This window comes from Pollicipes pollicipes, unplaced genomic scaffold (assembly GCF_011947565.3).
Source record: "Pollicipes pollicipes isolate AB1234 unplaced genomic scaffold, Ppol_2.1 Scaffold_4753;HRSCAF=5611_pilon_pilon_pilon, whole genome shotgun sequence".
Lineage (NCBI taxonomy): Eukaryota > Metazoa > Arthropoda > Thecostraca > Pollicipedomorpha > Pollicipedidae > Pollicipes > Pollicipes pollicipes.
The window spans coordinates 22390-32099 of record NW_023596550.1 but is presented as its reverse complement, the minus strand read 5'-3'; the positions used below and the strand labels follow the sequence as shown (position 1 = coordinate 32099).

General features: G+C 56.3%; 1 protein-coding gene and 1 long non-coding RNA gene across 2 annotated transcripts; both read left to right on the top strand.

The window, feature by feature from the left end:
• The first annotated feature begins 319 nt into the window (after positions 1–319).
• On the top strand, positions 320–7162 carry LOC119099634 (prominin-1-like). The gene is made up of 9 exons (XM_037222703.1): positions 320–337; positions 1082–1247; positions 3345–3465; positions 4027–4179; positions 4345–4381; positions 4948–5018; positions 5428–5560; positions 6305–6409; positions 6926–7162. The coding sequence occupies exons 1-9, from the start codon at positions 320–322 to the stop codon at positions 7160–7162; spliced, it is 1041 nt and encodes a 346-aa protein (XP_037078598.1).
• A 559-nt stretch (positions 7163–7721) lies between these two features.
• LOC119099635 (uncharacterized) lies at positions 7722–9020 on the top strand. Its single transcript, XR_005094399.1, has 3 exons — positions 7722–7771; positions 8343–8501; positions 8938–9020. It is a non-coding gene; the product is annotated as an uncharacterized LOC119099635 (long non-coding RNA).
• The last annotated feature ends 690 nt before the right edge of the window (positions 9021–9710 follow it).

The following is a 9710-nucleotide window of genomic DNA, read 5'->3' as shown; positions in this document are numbered from 1 at the left end:
GTTGAGTCCCGAATGTCATGTCCTCTGTGTAACAGCTTTCCTCCTGAGTTCTATAGTAGGTACCATCTTTGAAATGCACATTTAGTTCAATCAGGGGATATGTTCTTTCAGATGCAAGTGATTAAGCATGGCGTTTTCTTACATAGCGGTGATGAATTGCATGAGGCTTGATTTCCTTGCGTTATTATCATTAAGTTTGGCACCAGTCTGCTAGGATCCGGCAGTTGTGTGGTCATGTGCCGTGATTGGCCTGCGTGCGGTCTCCACGGTGCTGGTGGATCAGTGTCTGGAGCGCGCTCCGTCCATCAGCACCTGCGCCATGTGCCAGTGTTTCACGGTGTGAGAGGCCTGGATGTCTTGGTGATTTCGCCTGAGACGCTCCGAGGACTAGCTGACCTGCGGTCGTGGACATTGGAGGCGTGCATGCCTTGTTTGAACCTCGGTGTCTATAGGTACCGTGGCTCTTTATATCTGTGTGACGTTGCATGAATTTCGTCCGCCAAAAGCAGATGGGTTCAACTAAAGTTGCATTCGATTTCAGGTCATAATGCTGCTTGCACGTGCCTGGTGTATAAGCTACCTGGTGCACAAACTAATGCCCCCATCATTCCAACCCAATGCTCATAGCTGTCATTACCTTGTCTTGTAACAAACATAGGACTGGCTCGCTGGCGCCAGACTGCTGACCGGCGGTGACCTGACCTGCAGATAGCGGACCTGGCCTGTGTCCGGTGCCTGTACAAATCTTCCACTGGCACCTCGCTGCGACCCATTGACCTGGCCCAAGCCGGACACAATCTCATTCATCTGTCACAGCTACTGTGCCCTCCCCCCCTGCTTGGTCTTCAGCTTATGGAGGCTTTGGCTGGGTCATGACCTGATCCTGACCTTAACGTAGTGGGGCCTCAATGGCTTGCTGCTGGCCCGATCCCTGCACTACAGCTGGCTGGCCGATCTCTGCATGACAGACTCTATAGCTGACCCGACCTGTGTTCAATGTAACTTCCCGTGGCACGTGGTGACCTGGCGTAACGTGGCCTGAGTGCTACCTGACCTGACCTGGCCTGACTTTGCGCTGCAGTTGCCGGACGTCACAAGAACGGCTCGCGAGATTTCCTCGCTGATCGAGAACGGCATCGAGCGAGAGGTGCGTGCAGGCAAACGGTCGTTCGACGAGCTGTCGGGCCGCATTCAGGCGGAGGTGGCGGCCGTCGTGCCAGAAGTGCGTCGCAGGATTGCCCAGGCCGGTGAGTTATGGACAGCTATTGCGGTTGCCTGACGTGTAGGCTAAAATGGCCGCCACGCTGCATGCTGTCTGTGGCAAATGGCTTTCAGTGGTCGTCATCACGGACTACGGCCTCAATCAGTGGTTATTGTGTGGGGGGTCGACGGTTTGTATTATGGGCAGCTACTGCATCTGTTTGACGTTAAGAGTCGCAATGATATAATTATTGTCTAGTTCAGAAGCACTTACCAGGCAAATGACGGACAGCTATTGCCCCCGCCCATTATCATATCTGAGTAAGAGCCCACTCATTAAAATCATTGGCTCTTCCGTGGAGCCATAAAGATCCTGTATCATTGTCGTCAGTGCGTTTTATTCTGGGAGTGCGGTCATCAATCCACTGCATTTCTTTGAAATACAATAAAGGCCTTTCGCAGAATTTCGCTACAGCTCATGTGGTTAGAGCGTCAGACATATGTGTGACTTCCAGGGCGAATCAACAGTTTGAGTCTGCATCCGTGTTAGAAATAGCGCGTACGTGGCTAGTCAAAAGACTGGCAACTGGTCAGAACACCGGGCTGCCCCACCATGATTGTACTGTGGCGCTGAAAGGCACGTCAAAGACCCTTTGGTACTTAAAGCTGTCCAGAAGTATGCGACAAAACTTGCAGGCAAAATTTAATATCTTAGCTGGGAAGGTGAGACCATGTTGTCTCTTCAGATAAGCTTAGCATAGATTGCAAAATGCGGGGCGCTTCATAGAAACGACGAACGCCATACATGATATACAAGAAAACCGGGTCAATCCAGTGAGTAACTGTTCGCTGCGCTTTCCGACATATGTTGATGGTAGCTGAACATAACCATTAAGCGCATCAAGCATCTCTTTTATAGGGTATCGCGACTTTCCTGCCGTCAGGGTTGTACAACAACAATCTGATAACAAAGCATGTGTGTTGGCATTTTACCAACATATCGAATGCACAAATTAAGTTTGCGAGTGCGGATAACGACGACGTAAACACACAGCAACCATCCTTTCGCTCCTCGAGCAGACTTCGTTCCTCTGCCTCCGAATTTCCGAGCATCATTCCTGAGCTCAACTTTTTCGAACTGTGTCAATGAGAGCCTGCGAGATTGCAGCCTCTGAGAAGGAGGTCTGGCCTCTCCATCGATCCGACTTGTTTTGGTGCTGCAGCGGCGGTGCCAGGCCACGGGCGCGACCATTCGTCGACCCCGGGGGCAGGCTCAGGCGGGCCGGCGGCTTTCTTCGTTGTTTATTCGGTGCAGCGGAACTGCGAGACAAAAGGGCTTTGTCAGGAAGAGCCGGGGGCTGGGCTTGGAGCGCTAGCGACCCGTGCCGAGCGCCGTCGTAACGAGCATACCACAGCCTGTGAATCGTACTGTGGCGGCCATAACGTGAAAATGCCTTTAACGAAGGACTTGCTGACTTCTGCGTAGTCTTTCAAACTAACTCTTGCCGTATGCGTTATGGCGGCGCCCCAACGACCCTTTGTACGGCGACTTGTAGTACCTGGAAACCCTTTCTGATGACTTCTTTGACGTCTTGACGGTGTGTCTGACGACATGACGTCGTGTCTGACGTAACGACGCTGTGTGGCGACTTGATAGACGCCGTGTCTGACGTTTTGACGCCGCGTTCCGACGTCTTGACGGCCGTATCATAAACGACTTGAAGGCCGTGACTGACGTCTTGACGGCCGTATCTGACTAACTGACGACGCAGTGGCTGACCTCCTGAGCCTGTGCCTGATATCTTGAACTGCCGTTTCTGACAGTCGTGTGCGCAGCGCCGCGCCGGTGCTACGGTTCCTGAGCGCAGACATTGTCAAGGCAGCCGCTGACGCTCCATAGAGGGGTGCGGGGTGACATGCGGCGCGCTCTCTTTAAACCAAAAAAGAAAAGCGTCGGCTTGACGTGTGTGATGCCTTGCCGCAGTGTGTATGATGACTTAACACAGCATACGTAACGACATGACGCCGCATTCTAATGACCTGATGACCTAGTGCACCGCCCGCCTGACGTCCAGCGGCGTGTGCGTGTGGGCTTGCGCGGCCGCTGAACCCCTCCCCTCCCCCCTCCCCGCCGTCGTCGGCAGGCATCCGGCTGCAGGACGCGGCAGCAAACATCTCGTCGGCACTGGACAGCGTGCGGCTGCGGCCGGCTCACGAGGCGCTGGACGAGGCCAACCAGTACCTGCAGCAGTACGGCTCGTTCAGGTCAGGCTTCGGCCGGGTCTCACGGGGCAGGTCTGTCGCGTGGGGCCGGCCCCAGTGTGGCAGCTGTCTCGCTGACGCGCGTGCGAAAATGACGCCCCATCCACGGAAGAGATGGTGGGGAGGGGCGGGCAAGCTCGAAGTTGTTCGCTTTCTTCAAGTATAGGAAGAGAACGGGTGTTCTGTCAGTGTCATTGCAACCCCACTTTCTGAGAATGCCGAATATTAACCTCATAGCGACGTATGGAAAGAATCGGCTTCGAAATTGTTGCTGACACCGTCACTTTCTGAGACTTTCAGTTCCACTGTCTTTGTTTCCCAGCATTGCCGTAGGAGAGAAGGGACGGCTGCAGAGGGGAGGTGCAGCCGCCTCCCCCGCCTCTCTCCGTTCTCGCTCTGTGCCGTTCACTGGTTCTGACGCGCGCCTACCGTGCACTGCTGCTCTTCTGTCAGCGGAGCTGTCCCTGCACTTGACACCCCGTGCACCGCCGTGGCGAGGCGCGCGGAACTGTCTGAAGAGTGGCCGGCGGGATCGTGACCTGCGACATCTCTCGGCGCCGCCAGGTACTATCTGTTCCTGATCCTCTCCGGCCTGGTGCTGATCGTCACCTTCTGCCTGGTGATGGGGCTCTTCTGCGGCCTCTGCGGCCGGCGGCCGGGTAACGTCTACGGTGACGACACGTGCAACAAGGGCGCCGGTGCAAACTTCCTGCTGAGGTGAGGCGACTTCTCTGCTCCTCTGCCCCCCTTTTCTGGGCCCCCTCTGGTCTGAGGCCCCCCCCCCCTCCCGCCGTACTACCTGGACGTGGGTCTCGCCGGCCGTGCGGTGAGAACGGACACGGGCTATTGTGGACTGAACGGCCCGCGTGTGGCGCCGCCAAGAAGTGCCAGCGGCGTGCCGTGGAAGGCTGAGGGCCACGTCGGTTGATGGTTTTAACGCAGCCAACTCGCTTCGTATTCCAGTTTAACAAGTGTGTTCGTTTGCCCGTGCGGCATCACAGCAATGTGTTGTAGTAATGCTTTGTGGTGCTCATATATGCGTTCTGGGTAATGCGATCTAATCTCACAACAAAGCAATGTAGCAATGCGATTGTAATCAGAGCATACCAGTTGTGTGTTAAAGTATGCTCAGGTACTGCGTGCACATAACATCATCACACACATACAACACATAACATCAGCGTGCACCTGGTTTACCTCAAGCCCTGTTGTTCTGGCGTCCTTTCGGCAGTGGTGACGCCTCACGGACGGTGGTTGCGAGAATAAGCTTTCCAGCCTGTGACACCCGTGTGACGGTTGTTCTTGCCGGGCCGGACATGACGTGCACGGCCCGCCGACAGCGCCACCTTCTTCTTCTTCCTGTTCGGCTGGCTGGTGCTGCTGCTGGTGACGGCCATGTTCCTGGTGGGAGGCCTGACCCAGTTCTACCTGTGCGCCGGCCTGGCCGAGCCGTCCTCGCCCGCCGGCGGGCCGGCGCTGCTCGAGGCCGTCTTCCCGGCCGACGAGCTGCTGCCGCAGCTGGCCGCCACCGGCTTCGACCTGGCCGACGTCATCAGGTCAGCAGCCGGGGACCAGGGGGGCCGGGCCCTTCATGCCTCCACCGACCCGCTGGAGGCATGGGGCTGCCTGCGGAGGGCGGGGTGGAGAGGTGCGGAGGTGGAGCGGGGATATGCTGGTCGGGACACGGTGTAGGTGTGTTCGACCTTCTAAGTGATGCCAAGAGTGAGTATAAACCTCTAGCTCAAAGGATGATCTGTAGGGAAAAGAGTCTTTCAAAAACACACACGCCGCGGTCAATCTGTGCTTCGTCATCGTGCCATGACGCTCCTGCAGGCTTTTTAACATGTTTCGTCGGACTTAGGAGTCATGCGGGTCCACAACGTGACGGTTCTTGGAGCTGCTGGCGAAAATCTGGAGACGGAAACTGGCTGCACTCATGACCGTCACTGGTTACTGTTGGTGCAGGAGATGTCACCAGAACCAGTCGATCTACACCGTGCTGCACCTGGAGCCGCTGTACGACCTCTCCGAGCTGGGCCGCTACAAACAGCAGCTGGGCATCGACGAGCAGCTGGATGCCCTCCGCAACCAGATACAGGTTGGCGGGCAACGGGGCTTCGTTTCCCACAGAGTCGGATACAGACCAGTGGACGGTGTGAATCGGCTGGGCTCTGCAGGCAGACACAGGCCGGGCGGCTTCAGTGCCTTGGTTGTATGCGTAGGCAGAGTTGCCGAGCGCAGATTAGTTGGTGCGGTGAAGTGGTTGCCTCGCACTTGGCACGCGTTAGTGGAGTGAAATGTGTTGCATTGGTTGACAATTTTTTATGTTGCCTGCAATCGTTGAAAGATGTATTTCAAACTTTTCGAATGGGTGGATTTGGGAGGTCAGAGCTCAGTCTGAGCAGTGCACGTTGGGTGACTCCTGTCCCTTACCATATGGTCGTGCAACTCCAGGTAAATGGCAGAGTTTGTTGCCGAATGTATAACATGCCGCAACGTTCGGCACGGTCTGTCCTGTGCTCTGACGTCGTCTTACCTTTAGCGCGACCGCTGCCACCGGCCGCAGGCTATTCCAGTCAAGGGCAAATAGCGAGCGCCTTTTTCCAAAAATTTTCCTAAATCTCGAGCCACCACCCAAAGCTTCAGACTATACGCACGCTTGTGCACGACAGGGACCATCCGTCGTACCTAGTCCTGTCTCGTGAGTTTCACGCCCGGGCTGGTCAGACCGGTGGGGCTGCTCTGACCTGTCCACTGGCGCTGAAGCCGCTGCCAGTCACGCCCCCCCCCCCCTCCCCTGTCGCGAGGGAACCCTCACCGGCATGACCCGGCCCTGCTGCAGGTGGACACCGACGTCGAGATCCTCACGCCGCTGGGTAAGGAGCAGCTGTACGAGCTGGCGCGCTCCGACGTCGCCCGCATCAACTACACCGCCTTCACGCTCACGGTGAGCGCCGCCCGGCTGCTGGTCGAAACCCTGTGGCGACCATGCGGCAACGGTTCTCTCAGCGAGAGCTGGTGACATTCTTTACTCTCGTTTTGCCCGTATCGCTGATGGACATTCCTGGTGTCCTCCCTGGAGGGCTTGGTGGATGGCCTTTGAATTGAATTTTGGTTATTATTTGAAATCTCCGAGCTGGCGATGCTGTTGGCATGGCCGGTGTCGGATGTGGCGGCGAGTTGCCTATTAAATTTCGGCAACCCTGATCTGGGTGGCGACGAGTTCTGACCCGGGCCCGGGTGGACCTCTTCCGTCTGTTTCTCAGCCGATCTTTGACCTTGACGGTGATCCCCTGATCTGGGCAGTGACCCCGGACCAGGGCGGTGACTTCTGACCTCGCCGGTGACCCATGACTGGAGCGGTGGGTCCTGGCCATGGCAGCGATTTCAGGTGGATGGTAACTCCTGACATGGGTGGTAACCCTGACCCTGGCTGACCCCCTCCCGTCCGTTGACCGCGCAGCTGGAGGACCGCATCACGGCCGTCGAGCTGGGTCAGATGGGTGCCGCGCTAGAGGCGGCCGCCAACCTGCTGCCGCCGGCCGAGCGCTCGGCGGCCAACCGGCTGCGCAACCAGGCCACCATCCTGGGCGCCCAGCAACTGGTGGTCGACCAGATGGCCGACATTGTCGTCTCGCTGAGGGTGAGCCGCGGCCCGCCGCGAGAAAACGAACCGGACTGGAGTCGTGTTCGCTGGTGATGACCGCGGGCTCGACACGGACCGTTGACGCTAGTGATACGGTGACCACTGTTGCTGTGGTGTCCATCGAGAGCTTTGTTTAGGATGCTGTGGATATGCGCCAACAGGGCCTACTCAGCACTGCCTCCATACATCTATCGTATAGCCAGAAGGTCGTCCCTTTGTCCAAAGCGTTCTTGTACATTTATGATGAACCGTTGATCTAGACACATCCTATGTCCATAATGCATCAGTCACTTCATGATAGCCTCGCACAACAATGTTCGTTTTTGTTTATGCAGTATGGGCGCTGCATGACTGCAGTTGACGCGCCCTTAAACTCTAAGCCACCACGGCTTGTTTCTAAAGCCGCCATACTCTGCGTGGTTAGTGGAGGCTCCCGATCCACATCGTGTCACTATCTTTTTACGTGTTGCCGCACTTTGTGGCTCTGACTGCTGAGCCAAACTGACCTTCTCCCTCCCGGTGGCAGAACGCCACCGTGTCGCTGCAGGAGCACGTGCGTTTCAACCGCACCAACGTGACGGAGGCCGTCCGGGAGCTGATCGACCAGGCCGGAGTCGGCGCAGCAGTACCTGCGCACGCGCGGCGGCTTCAGAAGTCATACAGGTCAGTTTCGGACGGCTCAGAAGTCACATAGGTCAATATCGGGCGACTCACAGGTCACACAGGTCGGTTCAAGGCGGCTCGGGGATCGTACAGCTTGGTTGGGTGGCGCGAAGTTATAAAGTTCTGTTGATGTGGTTCACAGGCCATCTAAATCCAGGCTCAACAGTCATGTAGTTCAATCTCTGACAGTAACGAATCCTATAGGCTGGCTTCGATGACCGAAAGGTCATATAATTCAATCCTGTGTTGCTTCGAGGTCATTCAGCTGCTAGTCTGAGGCAATCCGGTGCCCTCATTGATCGGGTCGTGTTGGTTCAGCAGAGCTCCCGCGGGCGGACTGTGGCGATTCCTTTCTCGACAGGGGGTCACATATCTGACCTCCGTGAGCTCGCAAGATTTACAAGAGGTCATTTGGCGGCGACAGTCATGCTCAAACAGCCCGAAGCCAAACCGTCTCACGTTTCGTCGTCTCCCGTCAGAGATGGTGACACCAAGTATGCAGATGATCGTGTGCGCGTATTGAGCGGGTGGCGTCAGCCGTCCCGGACTGACGATGTCGGCTCGTCATCAGCTGGCGGACGAGTACGCGGCCGAGTTCCTCATGCACCTGGACGAGTTCACGGCGCGCGTGGAGGGCGGCTTCCGACGCCGGCTGGGCCGCTGCGGCCCGCTCAGCACGGCCTACAACGCCACGTCCGTCACCCTCTGCAGCAACGTCGTCTACCCGTTCGTGAGTGCGGCTAGCCAGCAGGGAGGCTTCGGTGTTGAGTGGGATGTCGTGATATTTGACATCGCAAGCCGTGTGAAAGAGAAATGACACCCTTGACTATATGCAGATGAGCGAGGTGGACGTTTTCAGTGTGAATATTGGCTCTGCTACTTATTTAGTAACTTTATACTGATTGTGCTATTTCTGCCATCTAAGTAGAAGGTTGCTGCTTAAGTTTGATATGCCTGGCCCTTAACTGTAATTTGCTGTTCAACTTTGCTATGTTTATGTTAATGCTACGTGTATGTTTGACCATTTAAGTTCGTGGTTTGCCTAGTATCATTCACGGAACGCTGTGGTGGCCGTCTCTGACCGGATCCCCGGGTCTGTGTCGCATGTCGTGGTCGCTGTGTCTGAGCGGCGTGTCAGCTCCCTGACGCGAATGTCCGTTGTCCAGAACGGCTACTGGGCGTCCCTGGGCTGGTGCGTGCTGCTCTTCATCCCCTGCGTGATGGTCAGCCTCTGCCTGACTTCGCTCTAAACCGCAAGACGGAGCCCTACTCGGAGGCCTTCGTCGACAGTGAGCACAGAGAGAGGAAGAGAGAGAGAGAGGGGAGAGAGAGGGAGAGAGGGAGAAGGAGAGAGAGAGGGAGAGGGGGAGAGAGAGAGAGAGAGAGAGAGCAGAGAGAGAGAGAGAGAGAGAGAGAGAGGAGAGAGAGAGAGAGAGGGAGAGAGAGAAGAGAGAGAGAGAGAGAGAGAGACGAGAGAGAGAGAGAGAGAGAGAGAGAGAGAGAGAGAGAGAGAGGATAGAGAGAGAGAAGAGAGAGAGAGAGAGAGAGAGAGAGAAGAGAGAGGAGAGAGAGAGAGAGAGAGAGAGAGAGAGAGAGAGGAGAGAGAGAGAGGAGAGAGAGAGAGAGAGAGAGAGAGAGAAGAGAGAGAGAGAGAGAGAGAGAGAGAGAGAGAGAGAGAGAGAGAGAGATGAGAGAGAGAGAGAGAGAGAGAGAGAGAGAGAGAGAGAGAGACGTGAATGGCGTTGTCTCGGGACAGCCGGCAATGTGGTGTGCACCTGGTGGCGGTAGGGAGGCACGGTGTTGGTGACAGGCTGTGTTGAGCGCTGCCGTATTAATCCTGACTTTGCCGTCGCTAGTTGGTGCAACGCTACTCGCTCATGCTTGGATCCGGAGCTGTCTTGTGTGTCAAACAGCTGCGCTCTTTGAAAGGTCGATGGAG